This window comes from Caretta caretta, chromosome 1 (genome assembly GCF_965140235.1).
Source record: "Caretta caretta isolate rCarCar2 chromosome 1, rCarCar1.hap1, whole genome shotgun sequence".
NCBI classification, from domain to species: domain Eukaryota; kingdom Metazoa; phylum Chordata; order Testudines; family Cheloniidae; genus Caretta; species Caretta caretta.
Window position 1 is genome coordinate 148,981,049 of NC_134206.1, and position 27,098 is coordinate 149,008,146.

Below are 27,098 nucleotides of genomic sequence, written 5' to 3' on the forward strand. Positions count from 1 at the left end.
AAGACACATGTTTACAAGCCAATCTGGCTCTTGCCCAACTAATCAGCACATATGCTACTAGTGCATCTTTTCAGCTACTACCAAAAAACAAATTAGTCAGAAGGGAAGCACCCATCAAATGCTAACAAACTTGACTATTACAAGAGTCAGAATGTCATTTTCATTATGGTTCAATGTTATAAAACAACATGGTAAAGCAAAGGGTAAACATATAGCAATCAGTTGCAAATCTAGCTAAGCAAAACAAAATATAAACTGGCAGATGTTGCCTTAATGACTGAAGTGCTTGCTTTGGCAGAACTATCACCAGCAGGCAGAGTAGGATTTTTATTGGTGCTTGCCTGTTTCTTGTTTTATCAACCTACGGTTTGTGGACAGGGTGGCTCACATCATTCCCACTGACACACAATGTTGCCATCAGTGTTCGCTTTGTAGAAAACAACTCACAGCAATACCAACCATTCCATTTTTACTTTTTTTCTTTCTCTTTCTTTCTCTACGAAAATTCATTTTAGATGGTAATAACCTCCAAAGTAATAACCCTCATTAAAATAAAGTTTGAAAGGAAAATAAATCAAAAATTTGCACCTGGTGCATTTTCCCTTGTTGCTCAGGCATTTTACGAGAGCTTGAATATATAAGAGTCGACTTAGATATCCCTAAAGTGCAATCAGATTAATCCAGGACTCTTATTTTTTTAGATAAATTTCTAAGCCAATATCAGCTCACTGACTCACAAGACCAATACTTTATCCATAAAACAGTTTCTTCAGGAAAAAAAAACCCATGAAATCAATGCACATGCACCAGACGAGAGCATTTGGCCCTTCAGGAGGCCAGTGATGGAGAAATAGCATATTCTTCACCTTTGTATTCCCAAAGTAAATTATGCCCCTACCCTTAAAATAGAGCTGCTCTTATTTTTCTCCATGCAACAATTTGAAAGCTGTCTTGTAAAGGAAAAAACTCCAGTGCTTATAAACTGTTAAATGTACTGAACAAATCTGATGATTTTCCCCAGCGGAACTGGCAGTTAGTGATTCGCCCCTCCCATGACAGAGCTAATGGAAGGAAATCTCTGTGAGGTTTTGCCAATTGTGCTTTTAGAGATAGACAGGGTTTTCCACCCCATATAATAGGTCAAGGATGCTGAGAGATTGGGAGAAGGTCAAGACCCTTGATAACAGGAATTATGGAGCCCCAAATCCCCCTTTAAGGAGATTCCCTATTAAAAATGAAGCTGTGGAAATATGATACAGCCTGTGGAGAGGCTGGAGTATTTTCCATATTTCTTTTGCCTTGAGCTTCCCGTCCAAGGGAGGGCTGGGGGCAGGTAAAAGACAAAATGAGGATTTCTCAGCCTGTGCACTGCAACGCGAAAAGTCCCTCACAAAACTTGGTTCCAAGGCCTGCAGGATTGACTTGCAGATTGCCCCCCCACACAAACGTCATATTATATTATTATTATTATTACCAGGGAAGCAGAAATTACACTTATAATTAGGTTACCTATGGTCCTGATTACATACAAAAATTGCGCTAATTTAACTAAACTGTTTTCTAAATGTATTCAGGCAAATTGGTGAAACCCCCTTAGGTGGACATTCTTAATTTGATTTAACAGCTGCTAATATCTGTTTTGATTTACAGGTATTTGGAAGCTCATGCTCTAGTGGCTGCTGCTCATCCCTCTGGTAGAGGCTGTCTGTTAATTCAGGCAGACGCTGTGACATCAGTTACACCTAGCTCACATTTTCCAGATTTTCTTCACAACCATGAAGGCTGGAAGCAATTTTTTAAAAAACAATAGCTCAGATTCTGATGCCACATGACTCTGGGAGCTGGAGCCCGGCCCCTAGGCATCTGCCTGGGGCTTGATTCCGTGCAGCTCATGGGTGTAGGGCGGGTCTGTCCCCGCTGAAGGGGAGCCATGCCTGAGGAGCCTATCAAAACCCAACAGAACATGCAGTATTGTGTTTTGAACATCTGTACAATCTAGTTTGATTGGTATTTCATTTTGACATCTAATGCGGGTGGAGCTGAGCCAAACACCATTACAGTGGTTGTTACAGTTGCATATAACAACATTTTTTTAACTTAAAAACAAGGGAAATTGCACACAAAAAATAAATTACATTAAATAAAAAGATGTTTAGGTTGCAAAGTGGCATATTTGAAAGCTAGGAAACGCCACATTTAGAGTAGCCTGTGTACATTTAATTCTGCCCTCTGACAGTTCCTAATTGCATATTAGGTCTCTGCCATGAGGAGCTAACAATTTACAATTCCTTAGTAGTTTGCTGCCTCCGAACACTACTGGCAATTCCACTGTTTCAGGGACCCACCACATTTGCAAAATTGTGCCTAATTGTTATTTTTATGTATTTATTTTCTTTTGTAATCACGTCTTTGCAGCTTTAAACTAGTCATCTCACACTGTGAAAGCGACTGTCAGGTTGCCAGGTACTAAACCATTTAGGTCTTCATAGGCTAAAAGCAACAGCTGGAACTGCATTCAGAAACCAGCCGGCTGTTCATGAAGCTCTCAGACCACACCAGTTATTTGCTCAACACAAAGCTCCACTTTCTAAGTGGGCAACCACATTCTGTGCCACCTTCAGCTTCTGAGTAGTCTCATGGTGCAGCTACATGTAAATCACATTACGGTAGTCTAGTCTTGCGGCCATGGGCATCGATGCCTCAAAAAGAAGTGGCCACATCAGTCTTTTTTTTTTTTTTAAACCTCTACTTGTCAAAAGGACTCTTGGCTGCAGCTGCAACCTGAGCATTGAGTCGCAGCCCTGGATCTAGCAAGACCTCAGAATTGTGAATCTGTCACAAGTGTGAGAATTCCCTAATTCAGAGCACTGATATAATCCCCTCCAATTCTCCCATTTGCTTCCCCATCATCTACCAATTTCACTTCCTCCTTTTCTGGACTGAACCTCAGACATCTAGCCCTTCTCATGGAGTCCAAAGCACCCCCAACCCCCCACCCCAAACACTAGGGACATAATGAGACCAAGTTATATGGTTTTACAGCTTTCTCAGCGCACATCTATCACAAGACATGTGTCTTTTCAGAAAGAAGGCTACCATCAACAATAAGGTCAGAAATGCCTACAGAAATTCTCTTTACTTTTAAAATACATTTCACAGTTTAGCTACGGTACTTCTCCCCAGCAAACCTTTCAGATTACAACACTGCTTAGAGGATATCAATACTATCTTTTTTGGTGTTTCCATTGGCGCTAAAGTGGGAATAGTTCTGCTGCAAACAGAAACGCAGTTAAAATGAACTGTTGTGGAGGCATATGAATACCAAATTAATTAAAAAAGCAGTAAAGAGAAAAAGGGAATGAATTCCTCTAGTCACTGCTGATTTAAGTAGCTTTTACTATGCAAGCAAATTCCCTGAATTTGTTGCATATTTAACTAAGTTGTCTTTGCTGACCTTGTTCATGAACTTTAATTAAAAACATTTTAAAAACGCATTCAGTTTTGGTTATAAGATATAAAACTTAATCCTAGATATTAAGCCAGGTAAAGTAACTCCAACTCTATTTTTTTTATGTATCCCATTTGATGTACAACAATATAAACCTGTGAATCTGAGTTTTACTGCTTTAAATAAAATCATTTTTATCCTGCAAAAAATTTCCAGTATAGATTTTATACTGGATGATTCACACTTAGTGGCAACCTATAAACATAGCTTTTAGTAATGAACTGGTATCTATACCAAACATTGAGAGACTACAAAATGTAATCCTGAATGGTTTAATCAACAATCTAATCTTAAAAAAAAATAAAATAAAAAAATCTTGGCTGTAGATTCTTCTCATAGATATAGTATAATGCTTCTACTGTGAATTATATTTCAGTAGGGTGTGTCATTTTCATGTTCAATTTATGGCACTGTCTACAACTGTATAGAGATTAAGATGCTGAGATAGCAGTTAGAAAACTAAAAAACTCTCTTAATTTAAATATCTATGGAACTTTATGAAACACGAGTTAACTAAAGTTAATTAGAAAAATGGTTAATATGTAAAAGCGGTTTAAAACTGGCAAATGACAATGTTTCATGTCAGAGTGGTTGCCCCAAATGTCATTTAAAAGATAAGCTTCTACAGAAAAAAAAACAGTTGGGGTGACCGGCTTCTTTGGGTACCTCCCTTCCATTTTGCCACCTAATCACTATATTAAGTGTTAAAGTAGATCAATGCAATTCAGTGAAGCTGAACAACAGTGTTAGTGCGAAAAATGGCATTGTACCTCTTATTAATGGTAGCCCAACTGGTATTAATGTTATCTGTCATCAGTTCTACTTTTCTGGTGTCATCTGTTGAATAATCACGGAGAAGCTTAAGTGCCATGTCATTCGCCACATCCACATGTATTTGCCACTGCCGCAACTCTTTTGAAAATTGCTAGAGGGGGAAAAAACAAACAAAACAAAAGAATGAATCTCACCTTCCCTTAAAAATATACCTTGAATATTTGAAAAGTAGATGAACCTTTAAACCTTTAAAACCTTCCCGATTAAATAAGAGAGACAGAGAGAGAGAGAATCTTCTCGTTGCTGGTAATAACAGAAACAGCCTCTGTCACATCTGCTGATTGTTAGGGTCAGAACTTTTTTTTTTTTTTTTTTTTAAGTTTTGGGACACAAGAGGACTGCAGTACTACCAACAAGCAGCTGACAGGACTAACCAATAAAATCTTCAGTGCAAGATAAAATGTGGCAGCCGAAATTGGTAAACTAGTGAATGGAATCATAATAGTTCTTTCTCAGAAATAAACAGTTGAATAAATTATTGTGCATGCCAACTATTTTTGTCTCTGTGATGGTGAATTCATTATGCTGGGGAGACAGGAAAAAGAGCATAGTAAAATAATATACTGCCAGGCCTAATTTTTTTTTTTTTTTTTTTTACAATGTGACATACCACCAAAGCTTGGACAAATAATATTTGTCTGTTGAATTTATTAAGAATGATTTGTTTATGTAATTAGTGCCACCTACTGGATCAGTACTAAACTTGCATACATCAAAATACTAGAATATTAAACCTAACAGTAAGTTATTATAATGCCATGACCTTTCCCAATTTTTCTGGAAATAGTTTTAAGAAAGCATTTACAATTTTGAACATAATTCTGTGTTCATTTTAATTTTTATCTAGATCTGCTAATCTGCCAAATTCCAAATGCTTTTCCTGTTTGTCTGCTTGTCATAACCAACATCTGTAAAACACTGTGTGCATCCATGTCTCCTCCATTATTTGTAATCAAATAGCAGTAACAATACAGATGATCAGCTCTTCGGGCTAGACAAATATATAGGTTACCAAACATCTTTGACAATGTGAGCGCAAAAGTACATTATAATTTGCCAAAAACTCTCATGGAAGATTTCAGAGTAGCAGCTATGTTAGTCTGTATCCGCAAAAAGAAAAGGAGTACTTGTGGCACCTTAGAAACTCACAAATTTATTTGAGCATAAGCTTTCGTGAGCTACAGCATCCAATGAAGTGAGCTGTAGCTCACGAAAGCTTATGCTCAAATAAATTTGTGAGTCTCTAAGGTGCCACAAGTACTCTTTTTCTTCTCATGGAAGGATTATTAGAATCAGTAGCTGGCTGTATAAATTAGAAACTTTCTTCAGAAAATAACTTCCTTTTCAAATAGGAAAAACCTCCATGAGAATAGATTTTCCTTTCCCCCAAAGTGATGTTCATGTTGAAATCTGGTTTTGATTAAACTAATAGAGTCTTCACACAGAGCTAATCATTAGTAAGCTATTTTGTCAAGACTGATGCGTGATGGAAAGAAGTCTGAATGTCAAGTTGAATAAACAAACAGAGTGTAGCGATTGCTCACTTTAAAGTTTGCAGGTTCATTCTGGATAAGCTTATGAAAGTTTTGATACTTATCTGAACCTTTTAGGGACTCCCTACTGGGGCTAGTTTCTTCCATCCAGAGAAAAAAGCTTTAGCTCCTCTTATCTGCTTTCAGCACTGTAGGTTCCTCTGACTTGGGAAGAGGAGAATTCCAGGATGTGGCCCCCATGTCAGGGCTCCTCTAAAGGAAGTAGTCTTTGGTCTACTTCAAGTGGGATCTAATATGTTGCCTGTTAGGAGAGCTTCTCTTATTTTTTAAGGTATACTGGCACTTTGGGATGTCTCTATAATATAAGATTTAAAGGATGTCATAAGATTATAAAAGTCAGGAAAACAATAGATCTCTCTTCATCTCACTTCTGCATTTCAGAGCAGCAGAGAATCTATCTTGGCCTTGTGAGAGGTTACAAAACTACCCACCGAATTGGGGGGCAGCGATTGATCCAGTGGGGGTCGATTTATCGCGTCTAGTCTAGACACAATTTATCGACCCCCGAGCGCTCTCCCGTTGACTCCTGTACTAAACCGGTGCGAGAGGCGCAGGCGGAGTTGACAGGGGAGCAGCAGCAGTTGACTCACCGCAGTGAAGACGCTGTGGTGAGTAGATCTAAGTACACAGACTTCAGCTATGTTATTCACGTAGCTGAAGTTGTGTAACTTAGATCGATTCCCCACGCCTAGTGTAAACCAGGCCTATATCCTGCTATCCTGAAGGTGATCTGTCCTTAGAAACCAGAAGGGCAACAACGTAACTACCTGCCTCCACAAAGAGAACTTGGTTTGCACAGGTAAACAGGTAAAAGGCTGTGGCTGGTCAATAGGGGGAAGAGCAGCCTAATAATCAATTTTTTTTAGACCTTCAAAAAGTTGTATTGAAGGATGAGTGAAGGTTCAGGCTACTTTTCAATGTTATCTGAAACATTGCCTGGGCATTTTTTCTTAATTCACTCACCCATGACTACGTATTGTCAAGAAGTCAGAATAGCTCATAATTTTAAATACTGTGGGCTAGATTCAGCCTCAGGTCTTATCTGCTTCCATGTACGTTACACAGAGCATCGGACCAAACACTACTACAATTCCAGGTCCACTGTATCCCCCCAGACAGGTGGCATTCGCTGCGGAGAAGACACAGCCAAGGCAGCCAGATACATGCTGCTCTGGCAAAGCCCCTGGGGAGCCTCAGTTAGCTACTCCAAAGCTCAGACCGCACTTGAACTATGCTCTCTCCTGGGCTTATTGTTATTATTTGTAATTGTTCTTTAGATATCTTATATGTGGGCTTTTTTTTTCCCTTCATTTTTTGCCGCAGACTTTGTCCATCTATTGTACATTTGTAAGAATTTCACGATGCTCATACTTTATTCTTTTTGGAAAATATTTTTCCAGTAGAACAATGTTATAAAGCACTAGCTATACATACATAGTACATAGTTGCCATTTTCCAACCAAAAATATGGTAGTAGAATATTTTACATTTCCTTTATAGATACAAAAACAGTCTGTCCACGTTGTGGGCTAATGGCCTGTAAACTTTCACTTGGAGAATGTGTACCTTTTGCTAGTTCCCTGTGAATTTAATGACCTTATAAACCCCTCCAAAGCAGGCTCTTTAATGGAAATGCTGACAGACCCATTACAATGCTACGATTCTCGCCATTAACTTCAAGACTAATCTATTAAGTTCCTGACATTACCAAAGAACAATATCATTCAGAACATAAATGAAGAGTACGGGGGATTCTGTTTGAGGAAACAATTTGCATTTTCCAGTTTACTGGAAATGAGTATTTAATCTTTTCAACAACTTTAAAGCGTGCATGCTTAAGTCATTGTGCCTACTCTATACTTTTCACAGGGACCGAGAGCAAAGTGTTATAGTGAAAGGTTTATTGTCCAACCTAATACAGTCCCATTATTTTCTGTCTTACATGACTTGATGTAATGAATTTTTATAATTAAACTAATGGAATACAATTTCTTTCTTCTTTTTTTCTTTCAGGCCCCATTTCTCTTCCTTCTACTTTGGAATAAGTAGAAACAAAAAAGTATTCGAAGTGCTTTATTACCTTAATTTCATTATGACATTTGTAAAGCATTCTTTTTATTTCATCTGTGTCATCGCTTGAATTTGCTAGCTTTATTAAAAGGCTTAAAGAGTTAGGGATGCGCATTAATCATGCTGCTTATGTATATTTTTAATTGTATTTAATTAGAAGACACTACTTGCTATGTTATTAGTGGGAAAATCTAGGTAATTAAGGGTCCTTAAATAAAAACAAGTAAGGAAATGAGACTGGGCCTTTCTTTCTATTACCCAGTGGAATAAAATAAACTGTGCACAGATACAGCAATATGTATGTACAGCACCATCCAATTTGGAGCATGTCACTTTCTGCATTAAATATTTATGTAACCCACGTCCGGAAAAGCAGACCCACTGCCCACCCCTTCTCTGGATGTTATCAGCTATTTAGCTGGTCTAGAGAGGTATAACCATTCATCATTGCTCCTCTATTTCAGTGTTTGTGCAGCTGCGGGCATCATCCCTATAATATTCCACTGCACTTAGAATTGTACGTTGTGAACTCTGGTATAGTCCATAAAACAACACTAAGAGTATATTTCTTTCACCGTATGTAATTGGTCCATATCTGGAATATTAGGTGGCAGCAAAACAGTTAAGGGTGACATTATAAAGCAAGTGTCAAGGTAACTGTTGCACACAGTATATGACTAAAGGCAAGACTGTCCCTTGCCTGAGGCACTGTGCAGGGAGTAAGGGAGGATAAGGCTACTTTGCAGGTGAGTCCCTGGTAGGAAAGCAGCCTCAGTGGAACTGCTACTACATTTCCTGCACTGGTGAATTGGAAGTGGGCAGGCAGGGGAATAGCCATGGCACTAGCTGCCCTCTCACACATTGGCCCTCTCACTTAAGATTAGGGTGACCATATTTCCCAAAGGTAAAACGGGACATTGTGCAGGGCTGGCCTGAACCCTCCCCCACACGGGCTGGCCCGAGCCACTGGCCTGAGCCCTCCCCACCCCCAGGCTGGGGTCGCTGGAACCCTGCCTCCCCCCAATCCCTGAAAGAGGCTGTTGCTGGAACCCTGCTGCCCCTCCCACACGAGAGCCCTGCCTCCCCCCCTCCCCGCTAGGGGCTGACATCACCACTCACCCACATCGCACATTCCTCTGCACCGTACTCCACTTGTTCGACAAAAATGGGCATTTGTCCCATTTGCTCTTGCCAACTGATCAAGTTGGCAAGAGCAAAAGGGACACATGCCCACTTTTGCCAAAAAAGTCAGGATGGCTGGGACAGGGCTTAAAAAAAGGGATTGTCCCAACCAAAACAGGATGTATGGTCACCCTACCTAAGATAGTATTGAAGGGCAAGTAAACTTCTTCTGGAATAGAGGAGGAGCAGATTACCTCTCCCTTGAGCCAAACAGGGAGCAAACTGAGTCTCTTTTTTAAACTTTTGAAAATCCCATTCAAAAAGTAAAACTAATGCTTTATATAGGATTTCTAGCTAGTATTCTAACCAAATGTGTTTATACCATTTGTTAGACAAAGAGGAAGAATAAAGAGGGTATTTGTTCTCTTTTACTGTTAATTTAAAAATATAACAATGAATGCCGGCAATACCAGTAACAGGTATCAAAGTCTCAGGTCTTATCAACAGAATAGATTACAAGACCAGAAAGGACTACCATTATCATTTAGTCTACCCCCTTGTATAACTGACCACCAGACTTCGCTGAATTAACTCCTATTTGAACGAGAAAAACTATTTAGAAATTAATAAAACAAAAACATTCAACCATGACTTCAGACCTTCCAGTGGTGGAGAATCCACCACAACCCTCAGTAAATTGTTACAATTGTTACCCTCACTGGTAAAACTTTGTGCCTTATTTCTAGTCTGAGTATGTCTAGCTTCATCTTCCAGGCACTAGATTATTATACTTTTGTCTTCTAGACTGAAGAGCCCTTCGTTATTTTAATTAACATGTAGATACTTCTGTTTTATGATCAGATTACCTCTTACCTTTTTCTTTGTTAAGATAAACAGATAGAGCTTGTTGAGTCTATCATTATAAGGCTTATTTTCCAATCTTTTAATCGTTCTTGGGGCTCTTCTCTGAACTCTTTGCAATTAATCAACATCCTTCTTAAACTGTGGACCCCTGACCTGGACACAATATTACCGTGTGGCAAGGTACCTCCTTTGTCTTGCCAGACTTAGCATTTCCCCCTCTGGTGATGTGGGGCCTGGAGTAAATCAGCCCCACTCTGGGCAGTTGCCTGCCTTCCCCCCTTCTGTGCTCCTTTGGCTGTGTTTTCAGGGTAGGCCCGAGGGTTGGCCTAAGGGGTATCGTTCACCAAACAAAAAGGAGACACCTTTTCCTGCCTCCTCGCTGGGGCAGGGTGTCATCCTGTTGCTTGCCCAGGGTGTCAGTCCTTCCCCTAGCAGGCACTCAGGTTTTGCTGTTCCCCTACGGGAAAGAGCACAGCCTTTCAGCCTGGAAAAGCTTGTTTCCCTGCTGCCACTCGCCTGGCAGCAGCTTCTCTCTCTCTCCCCCTTTGCTCTTCCCAGAGGAGGGGTTTTTAAAGGCCTCAGGCAGACTTTAATTGGATTCAGGTGTCCCTAATTGACCTGAGGTAACCTCTTCTCAGCTTGTAGGAAAAAGGGCTTTAACATTCTAGGGCTAATTATCAGCCTTCCAAGACCCTCTTGCAGGAGGGTGTTCCCCACCCACCCTATGCCCCGGGCCCTCTGGATTTTTTCATTGGGCCCCTGTCCCATGAGCCTCCCCAGCCACCCCACCCATATACCTCGAGCCAGCTGCAAGACCTGCAGCCAGTTCGCTTTTGAGCCGCGCCACAGGCACATCTATACACGCTCGTGCTCCTATACTCTCCATTTCCTAACCCTCATGTCCCGCCCTGACACTAAATGGCGGGACCTTATGTCATCTGTTCCGGGTGAGGAACCCCGGTGGGCCAGCCTATACTCTACCTTGGCCCCATGACCTGCCAGGGATATGGGTTGGCAGCTCCTTCATAGAGCCATGAGCATGGGCATGTACCTGGCGTGGTTCACCTCTGTTCCCAATACCTGTCCCTTCTGCGGTGTGAGGGAGACCCTGGCACATCCCATCTTGAGTGCGCCAGGCTGCAGCCCCTATTCCTGCTCCACCAAGATCTCCTTTTATGTTTTTGGCTGCACTTCTCCCCCCACCTTTTTTTCATGCACACCCTGTCGGTGCCCCCACAAAGTCATGGGACCTCCTCGTCAACTTCCTCTTAGCAATGGCCAAAGTGGACATCTATAACACCAGGGAGAGGATGTTGACTGACGGGGTTCTTTGCGACTGCAGGGCCTACTTCTGTTCCTCTCTCTGCTCATGTATCTGGGCAGAGTGCCTCTGGGCAGTGTCCACTGGGCTCCCTTGACACCTTTGAGGAGCAGTGAGTGCTGGCCGGGATTCTCTACTCGGTGTCCCCTTCAGGTTCCCTACTTTTGACCCTTTGACCCACACCCATCCTTATTCTTTTTCAGTTGCCCCCCATAATTATTTGAGTTCCAGGCTCAGTGGATCCGCCCCATAGGCTGCGGCCGCCCAACTCCTGGAACCCAATATGAGGACCCTCTTGCAGCCATCCAGCCTGACTTTGTCACACCAGCTATAATTGCACCAATGCAATACACTAGTAATATAACCTTCTGACTCCTATTCAATATCCCCATTTATACATGTAAGAATTACATTAGCCCTTTGACCACAGCATTGCACTGGGAGCTCAAACTCAGCTAATTACCCACCATGACTCCAAAGTCTCTTTCAAAGTCACTGTTTCCCAGGACAGAGTCCCCAATCCTGTAAGTATGGCCTGCATGTCTTTACATTTGTTCCTCACTAAAAATGCATATTTTCTTGCATCCAGCTTGCCAAACAATCCATAGATTTGTAAATTCCGAGGCCAGAAGGGAGCATTATGATCAAAGTAAGGCACATTGGAAAACATAATCCAAACTATACATATAAAATGATGGGATCAAATTTAGTTACCACCACTCAAGGAAGATATTGGAGTAATTGTGGATAGTTCTCTGAAAACATCCACTCAGTGTGCAGCAGCAGCCAAAAAAAGGTAACAATGTTGGGAATCATTAAGAAAGGGATAAATAAAAAGACAGAAAATATAATTTTCTCTATATAACTCCATGGTACGCCCACAGCTTGAATACTGTGTGCACCAAAAAAGAGATACTGGAATTGGAAAAGGTACAGAAAAAGGCAAGAAAAATTATTAGAGGTATGAAAAAGCTTCCATATGAGGGGAGGTTAATAAGACTGGGACTTTTGAGCTTGGAAAAGAGGTGACTAAGGGGGAATATGATTGAGGTCTAAAACCATGACTGATATGGATAAAGTAAATAAGGAAGTGTTATTTACTCCTTCTCATAACACAAGAACTAGGGGACAGCAAATGAAATCAATAGGCAGCAGGTTTAAAACAAACAAAAGGAAGTATTTCTTCATACAATGCATAGTCAATCTGTGGAACTCTTTGCCAGAGGATGTTGTGAAGGCCAAGACACTAACAGGGTTCAAAAAAGAACTCGATGAATTCATGGAGGATAGCTCCATCAATGGCTATTAGCAAGGATGGGCAGGGATGGTGTCCCTAGTCTCTGTTTGCCAGAAGCTGGGAATGAGCAACAAGGGATGGATCGCTTGATGATTACCTGTTCTGTTCATTCCCTCTGGGGCACCTGGCATTGGCCACTGTCAGAAGACAGAATACTGGGCTAGATAGACCTTTGGTCTGACCCAGTATGGCTGTTCTTATGTTCTTATCTAATCTGACTGCCTGTGTCACAGAAGCCATAGAACTTCCCTACAACAATTGGTAAAGCTTATCTTTTAGGAAAACGTCCAATCTTGATTTAAAAATGGCCAGTGATAGAAAATCCACCACTATTCTTGATGAGGCACGCTTCAGTGTATCAGTGACCTGTTCTCTTCATTATTTATCACTCCCCCCAATCTTTATGTCATCTTCAAATTATTTTATATTGTCTTCAAGGACACAGGTTGAACATGGGCGTTAGCTGAACAAGATTCCTCATACTTCCTTATCAACTCTGATTGAAAGGAACCACTTTCTAGAGAGAAAAAAAAACTAGTCTCCATATTTATTCAATTAAAAATTTAGTCTATCCACCAAGATTGCTACTGCTTTCATTAGATAAACACTATTAGTTCAACCTGCTAGGCTAACAAAGCTTACATTCATCATAGAACAATTAACAAATAGGATAATTTTTTGAATTCTAGTGAAAAAGCAGACTCCCATTGCCAATCTACCATGTTTTGGACTCTCCCATACCTAAACCCAGTTCCTGGGATATTACTCTTGAATGGAAAGCCACAGACATTGTGAAGGGACATTCGATTTGAGTAAGTCGCAAAACAGTTAACTATGAACTAACTTAAGATTCTTAAGTAAGACTAATTTTTAATTAGGAACTATATTTAAAAAACTCTTGCAACTGGAAATTTTAAAAGGGTATCAATCACGGGGGCAAATCCAGAACTAATTATAGGTTTGGGATACACGTTAGCATAGTAAAAGCAGTATTACTGCATGCCTGTGTACTTACCCATGCGATGTCCCCAATGCAGTTCATTTTTGTCCTTGGCAGGAACAATCTCCACAAAGAGGTTGGATCCAAAGCTCACTGAAATCAAAGGGAATCTTTCCATTGACTTCGGTGGACTTTGGATCATGCCCAAGAAATGAGACAGCTGAGCCAGGCGGGAACTCTAGCTGTAAAGCCTCAGGCAACTATATCAGCATGTGGGGAGCGCAAAGTAAAGCAAGGGCCAACTGCAGGTTTGATAATCTGACAGGTTTTCATAAAGCAACTATAACACATTTCAGAACACTTGTAGATCCGGGCTCAAGATGCAAAATTTAGTTCCAGGTCTGGACATTGAATGCTCCAAATTTCAGGGTTATTCAAGATCCAGGTTTTGATTCACAGCTAGCACTAGTGGAATTTTTCTCTTTTTTGTTCTATTGAAGGAATGGATGAGATTATTAGATGTTCTCTCATAATTTTTTGACAAAACAAATTTTTCATCAGAATACGCAGATTCATCAACTAAACTTTTAGTTGTAATGCATCAATTTTGATGAAAAACTTTCATCTTGAAAGTTTCTCAAGTCCAGGATGGAATTTCTGGCCAAAATGAGAGGGAGAGAGAGAGAGAGAAAACCCAGCAGCCCAGAACATCCTACTGAATATTCAAAGCAGGGCCTAGAATTTGAGTGGCTTGCATCCTGGCTGACGGCCGTCATGACTAGGCTATTCTTGGGGAGGAGGAGGTGAGGAAGATTGAAAATTTTACCCCAAAAAGAGAGAGACAAAGGTCTCGTGTTTCATCCTGATTTGGAACACAGGAACAATCTGAAATATCAAAAATGATTGCAGGGCAGGAACAGTTCTTCCGTCAAGTTCTATTTATACATAAGCATATGCATAAACACCTATAGATACATATATTTTGTAATTTTCATATATATATTACAATTTTGTATTTACCAGTTTGAGTTAAAGATTTATATTCTAAGGGCAGAGTCCTGTAAAGGAAGTATTTAAATTAAATTTTGTATTAAGATATGTAAACTTCTTATAAAGGTAATTCTTGTAAGTCTAATAGCAGGAGGTGCTTGTAAGAAATGCTTGAAAGAAATGAAAAATGTGGCGCACTATTTGTAAAATAGCTGTTTCCATTAGTCTTAATTGCCTGAGTACTTTGTATTTGAGGTGGAGAATGTTAAAAAAAATTATTTAAGAACTTGTTCACCCAATTTTTCCCTCCTCCCTTACACCTTTGCAGTTAGGAAACTTACTTTGAGGATTATTTGTAAGCCACACACTGGTCAGAAGCCGGCATTCTATCTCCAGAAAGAGACCATGACAAATGTATCTCCTCTCTGCTGAATGACAGTAGTGTACATAATCTCTAATTCTTTCTAATACATTAGTGAGTGATTGCCTTTATTTATAATAATCCATCCATGTCAGGCGATGACCCTTAAGGCAGAATCTCAGATGAGAAAAATTAACCAGTTACTAGCCCTAAAACAAACAAGAAAATGAAGGATTTCTGGTGTTTTTGTACTTCCGCAGTGCAAATTAAAAGCCAGTGTTTATGTACTTCTGAAGTATAGGATGGGAGAGATTGATTAAAAACAATGGATGTTAATGTTAGCTAGACTGACATTTCTGGAAAGGGAAATCTTCTATTCATGTGGATCGGGACAATTTAAAAGGTGTGTGTGGGGGGGGGGGTGGGGGGGGGCTAAGGGGGTTAAGCTTTTACCAGAAAGCTAGATATTACCAGTTTGAGCAGATGCTCTCTATACTTATTTATGGGAATATCACTAGAACCATCCATGACCTGCCCTCAAATATACAGCTAAAAGACTTAAAAAACAAACAAACAAACCCACACAGTTTGCCTACTGTCCCAAAAGAACAGATACAACTAGTTAGCAGCAATTCAAAGAGTGAAAGACTGGTGAAAGAGCATTCTCCAGTATCACCCAGCCCTTGGTCTCTCTGCTAATTAGAGCCTATTGTGGTGGGGAGGTTTATGTGATGTCATTTTTAGAATTTAGAAGCCAATAGAAATTTTTTATTAGCAGTAGTGGAGGGAGTATTTGGGCTGAGGAATCACCTGGTTTGTGGCTACATTTTTTGGTCCAAGTTACCCAATCTTGCAAGTATTTTTTCATCAAATCAAGAAGAAACATTTTCATCAGACATTTCAATATTTTGATTATTAATCTTTAATACAAATTCTCTATCTTCAATAATAACCTTAAGTTCGGTGTTCTGCTTTTTCAGAGCTTCCACAGTGTAGGAAATCTCCTTCCACGACTCAAGCTTGACTTTGGCCCGTTCTAGAACCTGCTCAGCTTCTTGTTTGGCTTCCAACCATTGTGTTGAATCCTTTAACATTTCATTTAGCTGCTGCCTGCGGCTTTGAAGGTGTCCCTGTACTTCGTCCCATTGGCTCTGGATCTTTTCAACTGGTGAAAAACAAATGTAAAAAAAAAAACTTATTCAAGATGAAGGTTTTTTTAAAAAAGCAGTTACTGAAATATTTAAGTAAGATTTCTCATTGCAAACAACAATTTTCAGCTGTGACTAAATTTGGTTTATTAAAAGAGAACAAATAACGGTTGGTAGGACACAGTATAGTACATAGCATAGGTCCTGATGTAGCCAGAAATGTCAGCTTTTTGTCTCAATAATGACGTAAAGAATACTCAAACAGGGTCACATTGATGAGAAAGAAACAGTTCTCATTCATACATACCAAGTAAAATTAAGCTAGCATTTTTGATGAGATGTCCTATGGGGACTTCTATAATCTTATTCTTCATTTTAATATTCATTACAAGTGGTAATCAATGGTTATGCTATACTTGCTTGACCAGGTAAGACATACACTGGTAGAGTGCATGGCTGTTCACAAAAAAAACTTCTCACAACTTCATGTTAGTTATTAGAATAAGGATTAGATGTGCCCTTATTTGGGGGGAAATGTAGTGCTGAAAGGGCTAATGATAATTGGAAGCTATGATAAAGAGGTTTGGCCAAGGTCAGACTGGCCCACAAAGGCACAAGGAAATATCCTGGTGATGTGACACGGAGACCTAACCCTAAAACATGCAAAGCTTTGGGGGGAAAAATGTTCTGTGCTTTGTTAATAAGAAACCTGTATTGCTTAAAACTAGCACAGAGCCAGGCCTCTTAGTATTTTTCCCAAAGGCTGCCCTCCATTATATTTAAAAGTCAGAGGCCACCTTCTCTTGATGGGTTGAGAATTTCCTGAATGGTCTGAAGACAAAGGCATAATCAGATGGAGGAAGTTGCCAGGAGAGCACCCATGATAGGGTTGATTCCACAATGTCATTGCCTCTCTGGGCTGGAGCAGAGCAACGCCCCATCACAAACATGTAGAGTAAAAATCCTCCCAGCAGTGTCTCTCCTTTAGCCTGGAAGAAGGGTTCTAGATCCTCCTGTGAATTCCCCCAGGCTTGGAGAAGGGGAAGAAAATCCTTCCAGCATCCCTTGCTCCAGCCTGGAGGAGAGGACAGAAAATGAATGAATGTGGGAAAAGGAATGACTGAGTACATGAGAGGGAGGAAGTAGGGGAAGGTAACGTAAATAACTAAATAGAATCCAAAGAGACCAGGTACAACCAGAGGACGAACCAAGGATGGGCCAAGGCTGGGAGGAGGGGGGAAAGGAGCAGTAACACAAATTACATACGTTGTGCAAGGCAAGATCTGGAGCATATTAAACTGTACAACTTGAAATGAGGAGTATTTAAAGGGTACACCACATTTGGGTTGCTACCTACAGCTACTAACTGTCCCAATGAGGTTCGAGGATGAATGCATTTGAAATATAACTGATGTCCCTCTCATAAATACAAATCAGACCCATAAAAAGTAAGGGCAGCGTATTGATGTCACTAATAACTGTGGGGAGCAACAAAAATATTTTAAATTAACTATCAAGGTTTTGATTTTTGCACTATCCAAAGGTGTGTGTGTGGGGGGGGGGAGAGGGTTGTTTGTGCTTTATTGCGGGGCAGGGGGGCGGATGGTTTGGAAATTTTCCATTAAAAACAACCCCACCCCCACCCCCCAAGAAACTGGGGTTTCAAATAAATGCATTTTTTTGGTGGGAAAAGTATCTGTTCTCCACAGAAAATGTTCTCTTTTTTTGTCCAAAAACCAAACAATTGAAAATCAAAATGTATTTATTTGGATATGTTGCCACAATGTCTCATAGGAAGTGTGGTTCAGTCGCTTCATGTCCCCAGTCTCCTTTGTGGGCCAGGCTCCCTGGCTGGGGTGCCGCATGAGAAATGTAGTCCAGCCAGGGATCTAATCTATAGAGGAGAATGGGAACATGAGACACCCAAACTGCAACCCCTATAAGGTACCTCAACATATTTTTGGCTAAAATATTTCAGTTTTCCAAAAACTGTTTTTTTGCCAAAAAGTCAAAGTCTTTATTTTTCTTCTTCACAAAACAACAATTTTTCAAAACAGCTCTATTATTTTGTTTTATCAAGAATAAGTTATCACACCCAAAGAAAATATTCTTAGTGGCGCATGCCTTATTACATCAGAGCTTGACAGCCAGAGAGTGCTCAGGTAATGGAATCTTTTTAAATTATTATCTAAGCAAACAATCTAAAGCTATGCATTTGATACATTGGGTCACTCTCTAGTCCCAGAAAAGAAAATATTTAAATGTGGGATAAACACTTGCGGCATTTAGAACATTCATCTGGCTCTTCTGAGCTAGTCTTCAGCTCATTAAATATGGGACAAATAAAATACTAGCAGTCAAAAAGGTTTCAAAGATAGTTCATTAAAGAGGAAGTAAAGAGGAATTAAAGATGCCTTTGTAATTCAGGCATCGCTGATTTATTACAGAGTAACCCAAAAGCAGTACACAAAAAACATCCATTCATCACCGAAAGTTTACACATGATAATTGATGCTTTCATTTGAATGTGGACGTTTAAAAAATATATTTTGAATGAAGAAAAGCAATTCCTTTTAGCTTAACTTATTCAAGATTTCACCTTTGGCTCTCATTTAAACCACTCAGTGTGTTAGTAAATAAACATGCCCACTCAGAGTTTTTTCTCTCCTATCTATACATCCTTACTCTCTAGCCCAGAGAATCTCAATCAGATTCCTGAAAGGGATACAGTAGTCTAGAAAGGTTGCCTTGTGTACCCCGAAGTTTCACCTCACATAAAAACTGCTTGCTTGCAAAATCAGACATAAAAATACAAAAGTGTCACAGCACACTATTATTGAAAAATTGCTTACTTTCTCATTTTGTCTGTATGAAATTTTAGTTTGTACTGACTTTGCTGGTGTTTTTTATGAAGCCTGTGGTAAAACTAGGCAAATATCTAGATGAGTTGATGTACCCCCTGGAAGACCTTTGTGTATCCCCAGGGTACACATACTGCTGGTTGAGAACCACTGCTCTCGTTGAACCTTCTTTGTTAAAGAGAAGAGGAATGTTTGACTACATCTTTATTAGGTATATGCCAAACAATAAGAGTTTGGAACATCCAGGCACCTTCTCCAACTTGTGGATGGGTCAGATCATAGCTGGTACCAGGAATATGTAAGATGGATGGTTCCACCTGGTACAAACATGATTCCATCAACACCAAGAGAGGTATTCCCTCGCCTTTAGATACTTCTGAGAAGAAAGAGGAAGTAGGAGTGAAAATTTCCTGCCAGCTGCCCAAGGCTACTGACACATCCCTCAGGCTTTGTGGGCTGGAGTTAAAATTCCTCTCAGGCTTGCAGGGACATGGTGTTATCACTGTGAAGGTGTGGTGCAAGAATGGATAGTGTGTGAGGAGGATAAGGAGTGATGGCAGTGTAAAGGGGGGTCCAGAGTGAACAAATGACAGAAGTGAGGAGATCACTAACAAAAGGGGAACAGGCCCTGTCACACTCCACTGGCAATGCTCGCACATCCTACAAAAACATGTAGGGATTAGCTCTGTATCAGAGACTTTACTACCCAGGAACCACTGAGCCAGCTAGTTCAGATGAGGAGGATCAGAAAACTGCAGAATCTTTTCAAAAATGTTAGCCAACAGACCCTTCTTTAAAGGTTTCCTTCAAAGTAGATTATTTTTAAAGTATTTTGAAGGGCTTCTGTAACCATATTGGCTTTTTGTCTGAAGGCATAAGATCACTCTATAAAAGGTTTCCCCTGATTGGAGGAGGGAATTTGTGGAAAAAAGAAAGTGCTTAATATATTTTCTATGAAAGTGCAGCTGAACAGCAGGAAGAAGACAGGGGAGGCATCCAGCAATCTGCCTTGTGCCCGGTAAGGGTCATTTCTGCCTACCTCCATCTCATAAGATCCTCCAGGTTACAACGAACATATGGGATTCAGTGGAGGGAAACATGAGTTATTTCCACATCCAGTGACCCTAATCTGGGAGCATGAAGAGTTCAACCCTGGGAATAAGGTGGAGAGATCTGTGCATAGGTGGGATAAAAGAATCAATAACCTGTGAGTCAATTGTTCCAAGGATTTATCTGAGTTTTGAAGAAATACAATGGGAGTTTGATTATCCACCTCCAGCCCTGAATCAAACACCTTCAGTAAAGTAAAATACAACAGAGGAAGGGCTATGCTATTTTAGGATGGATGACAAAAGGAGGTCTGAGAGCTAAATAACATTAAAATTATTAAAAATTATGAACTCAGTGTCACAAGGCTGGACTCCCTCACCCTGGATTGCTTGCTGCAAACAGTCCTCACACCACCAGTGGCAAGTTCAGTACCATGTGCTTTATTTACAAGTGTTTGTTCCCCACAGCATACAGCTTTTCACCAAGCCTTTACCTGCTACCAAGCTACAGGGCAGGCGGGGGAGATTACACCTCTCTGAAAACCTGGGCTGCTTTACCCTTCCAGTCTTCCTCCTCCTCTCCTGTCTCTCTTTTAACCATCTTTAGCTGACAAGCTGAGTCCCCTGGTTGATCGGTTAATCATCTGGTACTTAATTACTTATTTCCTTACTTTGGCTCATGTGGATAACATAAGAACATAAGAATGGCCATACTGGGTCAGACCAAAGGTCCATCCAGCCCAGTATCCTGTCTACCGACAGTGGCCAGGCCAGGCCCCCCAGAGGGAGAGAACCAAACAGGTAATAATCAAGTGATCTCTCTCCTGCCATCCATCTCCACCCTCTGACAAAAAGAGGCTAGAGACACCATTCCTTGCCCATCCTGGCTAATAGCCATTAATGGACTTAACCTCCTTGAATTTATCCAGTTCTCTTTTAAACCCTGTTATAGTCCTAGCCTTCACAACCTCCTCAGGCAAGGAGTTTCACAGGTTGACTGTGCGCTGAGTGAAGAAGAACTTCCTTTTATTTGTTTTAAACCTGCTACCCATTAATTTCATTTGGTGGCCCCAGTTCTTATATTATGGGAACAAGTAAATAACTTATCCTTATTCACTTTCTCCACACCAGTCATGATTTTATATACCACTATCATAGCCCACCTTAGTCTCCTCTTTTCCAAGCTGAAAAGTCCGAGCCTCTTTAATCTCTCCTCAGATGGGACCCGTTCCAAAACCCTAATAATTTTAGTTCCCCTTTTCTGAACGTTTTCTAATGCCAGTATATCTTTTTTGAGATGAGGGGAGCACATCTGTACACAGTATTCAAGAAGTGGGCATACCATGGATTTATATAAGGGCAATAAGATATTCTCCATCTTATTCTCTCTCCCTTTTTTAATGATTCCAAACATCCCGTTTGCTTTTTTGACTGCCGCTGCACACCACGTGGACATCTTCAGAGAACTATCCACGATGACTCCAAGACCTTTCTCCTGATTAGTTGTAGCTACATTAGCCCACATCATATTGTATGTATAGTTGGGGTTATTTTTTCCAATGTGCATTACTTTACATTTATCCACATTAAATTTCATTTGCCATTTTGTTGCCCAATCACTTAGTTTTGTGAGATCTTTTTGAAGTTTTTCACAGTCTGCTTTGGTCTTAACTATCTTGAGCAGTTTAATATCATCTGCAAACTTTACTCCTTTCTCCAGATCATTTATGAATAAGTTGAATAGGATTGGTCCTAGCACTGACCCTTCGGGACCGCCACTAGTTACCCCTCTCCATTCTGAAAATTTACCATTTATTCCTACCCTTTGTTCCCTATCTTTTAACAGTTCTCAATCCATGAAAGGATCTTCCCTCTTATCCCATGACAACTTAATTTACAGAAGGTGAGGGACCTTGTCAAAGGCTTTCTGGAAATCTAAGTACACTATATCCACTGGATCCCCCTTGTCCACATGTTTGTTGACCCCCTCAAAGAACTTGAATAGGTTAGTAAGACATGATCTCCTTTTACAGAAACCATGTTGACTTTTGTACAACAATTTATATTCTTCTATGTGTCTGACAATTTTGTTTTTTTACTATTGTTTCAACTAATTTATCTGGTACTGTCATTAGACTTACTGGTCTGTAATTGCCAGGATCACCTCTAGAGCCCTTCTTAAATATTGGCGTTACATTAGCTATCTTCCAGTCATTGGCTACAGTAGCTGATTTAAAGGACAGGTTACAAACCATAGTTAATAGTTGCGCAATTTCATATTTGAGTTCTTTCAGAACTCTTGGGTGAATGCCATCTGGTCCCGGTGACTTGTTACTGTTAAGTTTCTCAATTAATTCCAAAACCTCCTCTAGTGACAATTCAATCTGTGATAATTCCTCAGATTTGTCACCTACAAAAGATGGCTCAGGTTTGGGAATCTCCCTAACATCCTCAGCCGTGAAGACTGAAGCAACAAATTCATTTAGTTTCTCTGTGATGACTTTATAGTCTTTAAGTGCTCCTTTTCTATCTCGATCGTCTAGGGACCCCACTGGTTGTTTAGCAGGCTTCCTACTTCTGATGTACTTAAAAAAATATTATTACCTTTTGAGTTTTTGACTAGCTGTTCTTCAAACTCCTTTTTGGCTGTTCTTATTATATTTTTACACTTAATTTGGCAGTGTTTATGCTCCTTTCTATTTACCTCATTAGGATTTGACTTCCACTTTTTAAAAGATTCCTTTTTATCTCTCACTGCTTCTTTTACGTGGTTGTTAAGCCACGGTGGCTCTTTTTTAGTTTTTACTGTGGGGTATACGTTTAAGCTGGGCCTCTATAATGGTGTCCTTGAAAAGTGTCCATGCAGCTTGCAGGGATTTCACTCTAGTCACTGTACCTTTTAATTTCTGTTTAACTAACCTCCTCATTTTTGCATAGTTCCCCTTTCTGAAATTAAATACCACAGTGTTGGGCTGTTAAGGTGTCCTTCCCACCACAGGAATGTTAAATGTTATTATATTATTGTCACTATTTCCAAGCGGTCCTGTTGTAGTTACCTCTTGGACCAGATCCTGAGCTCCACTCAGGACTAGATCAAGAGTTGCTGCTCCCCTTGTGGGTTCCTATACCAGCTGCTCCAAGAAGCAGTCATTTAAAGTATCGAGAAATTTTGTCTCTGCATTTCGTCCTGAAGTGACATGTACCCAGTCAATATGGGGATAATTGAAATCTCCCACTATTATTGAGTTCTTTATTTTGATGCCCCTCTAATCTCCCTTAGCATTTCATTGTCACTCTCACTGTCCTGGTCAGGTGGTCGATAATAGATCCCTACTGTTATATTCTTATTAGAGTATGGAATTACTATCCATAGAGATTCTATAGAGCATGTGGATTCATTTAAGATTTTTATTTCATTTGATTCTACATTTTCTTTCACATATAGTGCCACATCCTCCTCCCCCTCCCCGGCATAACCTGTTCTGTTCTTACGATATATTTTGTACCCAGGAATGATTGTGTCCCATTGTCCTCACTCCACCAGGTTTCTGAGATGCCTATTATATCAATATCCTCTCCTTTAACATGAGGCCCTTTAGTTCACCCATCTTATCATTTAGACTTCTAGCATTTGTGTGCAAGCACTTTAAAAACTTGTCACTGTTTATTTGTCTGCCCTTTTCTATTGTGTCAGATTCGTTATGTGAATGTTTCTTGTCTGATCTGGCCCATACTTTATTGTCTTCCATCCTCTCCTCCTGACTAAAACCTAGATAATCTCTATCAATAGACTCTCCTCTAAGAGAAGTCTCTGTCTGATCCACATGCACCTCTGCAGCAATCGGCTTTCCCCATCTCTTAGTTTAAAAACTGCTCTGCAATCTTTTTAATGTTAAGTGCCAGCAGTCTGGATCCACTTTGGTTTAGGTGGAGCCCATCCTTCCTATATAGGTTCCCCCTATCCGGAAAGTTTCCCCAGTTCCTAATAAATCTAAACTCCTCCTCTCTACACCATCGTCTCATCCATGCATTGAGACTCTGAAGCTCTGAAGTGGATATGTTTACCAAATGGAGAGTGGTAAGTCAGCCTTAGGCTACTCTCACTCTGTCACACCAGGCTACACAATACTATAAATCTAGAGTAATTGTCCTAATTGTACTCTGGATTGCAATGGTGTAACTGAGATCAGATTCTTGCCCTTCATCTTTTTACTACAGCACCTAGATATTATGGTGATTTATAAATTAGGAACACACAGAATTAATGTAATCTATGTGAGGTGCCCTGTGTAGGGTCAAAACTCATGCTGTTCTTGGGGTTTTTACACAATTAATAAATAAAACAGTAAGACAAAGCCCATTGTTAGCCTTGTTCCAAGGCTTGACTGCTCCTAAGGTTCCTAAGTGCAGGGCTGCTCATTTCAGCCAACTCCAAAATTTTTTCTCTCTCAGACCCCAAGATCTTTCTACCATGGTACATCCCCTCTGCACTTTTTTTCCTCCCTAACGTTGAAAGGTTCCACTTCCGTTTGATACTGACACCAGATGCTGCAGGGCAGGGTCAGCATCAGTGCAAGTTTCCATTCACCCCTTCCATACTCTGGTCCAGTGTGGTGTTTGTCCACCCCACTGCAAGAGGGCATATGAGGAGAGAGATCTGGCAGAAGAATGGAGCCATATCTGGAGACTGGTGTCACTTTTTCCTTCTGTGATTTACTAAGAGAAATTTTAAATGGTTCTTCTCTCATGTGTGCCACTATCTGAGCTTTTTTGTGTACGCAAAATATTTAAGAATCAGTACATTTCAACCCTTTTCCCCCATATCTGATGGCAGCACCCAACATAAGAGTAGCAGAGCAGAACTCTTTGTCCCTGGTTAAACTACTACAAATTGTGAACCATTCATCTTTTTACAATTATTATTTATGTATATTACAGTAGCACTAAAGGGCCTCAATCAGGACAGCATTACATTGTGTTAGATCCTTTGTAAACCCAGTTAGAGATCATCCTATATGAAGGGCTTACAGTCTAATCAGGCAAACCAGACAAACTATACACAAGCAAAATATCAAAGTTCTTGCTGATTATAACTGTTATTATTTTTAACAAATATTTTCCCCCAAACAATTCCCTGCCTTAACACACCATAATTCCCAGTGTTCCAGTCAAGTAGATCCAATTTTGCTGATACAGTGGTGCCCTTTTTCATGCTGCCCATCCCATAGACTGGGAAAAAATAAATGCCACCAGACAAAGCAAGTATAGGCATTTGTGTATCCTAGGGATTGGACAGGGGTCCACATGGCCTCTTCTGCCTAGTCCAGAAGGGCTCCCTGCAGCTCCCCCTATGTCACTGAATAGTTTAGACCAGTGCTACTCAAAGTGGTGGTCCGCGGACCGGTGCCAGTCCGTGGGCCATTGGCTGCCGGTCTGCACGCACATTGGAAAAAAAATTGCCGGTCCCCCACATCAGATAGCTTGAGAAGCACTGCTCTAAACACTTCACTTGACTCTAGCAGTGGAGGCTTGTAATTTCAGGAGTGCTATTACATTTGTTTTGCATCACTAGTGCCACCAGTAGTTCAACAGCTGTTATGTCATTAAAGAGGGAAAAGTGAGATACCCTGAGCTGATTTATTGGTTTAGTAAGATACAGGAAGCACTAACAATCAAGAAAATTACATTTAAAAAATCAAACACTAGATAACTATTTTAAAATCCAGTTACCATTGATTTAGTATCCAGTAAAAGAACAATCCCAGCGAGTAAAGCTGCTAACTTGAGATCAATTTTTGTTTATTAAGTTATTTGCTCTGCTATACTTCATTTCTGGATAAAACTAATATAACTCTGTCTACTGCTGAAAACAAACCACTTATGTATTGAGCTATCTGAGCTGCCCACTGCTCATCCTTTCCTTGGAAAAGTGAATTTGTGGAAAAAGCAAATGAGCACTCTAAAACAGTGTGATCTAGAAATGCAAAGCGTAGTACGATTTGAAAATTGAGCACTTAAGCAGCAGCACTGTATCAGGGGGTTAAGACCTCTTCAAAAAGAAGTACAGCCTGGGCAGTCACTAATCCAGTGCCACTCCAATCAGGTCACCCTAGTGCAGTCCTTTTATGCAACCTCCTCCAAATAACAAATAGTAACAAAACCTGACGTAAGATTCAGTAAGGCATCCTCACATAGAACAAGCTCAATGAGACAAACAATAATAGAGATGAAAGCAAGAATAAAAATAAACTGGAAAAAATGATCAGCAAAACTGTATTCACATTAAGAGAAAAGCATCTGAAATACTGGATGGATTCTGCAATTATTAAAACATTAATATAATTGACAATCTAAGATATAATCTCACCAGCAAAGGGGCTGTGCTTTTCCATGTGTTTGTACAGTGCTTAATACAATGAGCTGAGTATCTGCTGCTTTGTGCGGCCCTGGGCAAATCATTCACTTTCTGTCTCTCAGTTCCCCTTATCTATGAAAATTATTATTACCAATTATTTGAATTTCCATCACACATGGAGGGCCCAGTTAAGATCAGGGCCACATCATATATGCACATTTTAAGCAATTTGGGATAGGGGCTATCTCTGACTATTTAAACAGACAAAGGACAGCCAAGGCCCCCTCACAAATGAAAAAAAATATATATATACTCTTCCCATCTTCAGTGACTTAATTTTAAGGTCGATCTGTCTATACCCAGTTCTCCCATCTGGTTTAGTATCTAACCAGTCCAGGGAGCAAAAAGACCAGCAAAAAGAACCAAACAATTTGCTATCCAATCAATTTAATAAAACAATAGGAACAAAGAACCCCCAAAAGGCAGATCCTTTGTCCTTAGACTCCCCAGACAGAGAGAGGGAGAAAGAGACTCTCTATAGCCTGGTGGCAAGGGCTGTCACCTGGGTCTCCCACACCCTGGTAAGTGACATAATCACCAGAATCCTGGCTATTTAAGAGTGGGCTCTCTCCCATGGGATTGCCAGCCCTGTGGCTCAGCAGGGCTAAGGCAGGCTCCCTGCCTGCCCTGGCCCTGTGCCACTCCAGGAAGTAGCCGGCACCACGTCCCTGCAGCCCCGGTGCGGGGGGGGGGAGGGAGACGGAGGAAGGAGAGGGCTCCATGTGCTGCCCTCGCCTGCAGGCACCCCCACCCCGCCCCCACAGC

General features: G+C 40.5%; 1 protein-coding gene across 11 annotated transcripts in view; it reads right to left on the reverse strand.

Moving 5' to 3' along the window:
* Window positions 1-27,098, reverse strand: part of DMD (dystrophin) — a 2,122,534-nt gene that overhangs the window by 427,031 nt on the left and 1,668,405 nt on the right. For all 11 annotated transcript variants that reach the window (XM_075132091.1, XM_048863664.2, XM_048863629.2 and 8 more), the window contains 2 exons: window positions 15,814-16,025; window positions 4,279-4,433 (listed from right to left, as the gene is read on the reverse strand). In XM_075132091.1, the coding sequence (XP_074988192.1) occupies window positions 4,279-4,433; window positions 15,814-16,025 (367 nt within the window). The remainder of the gene's footprint in view (window positions 1-4,278; window positions 4,434-15,813; window positions 16,026-27,098) is intronic.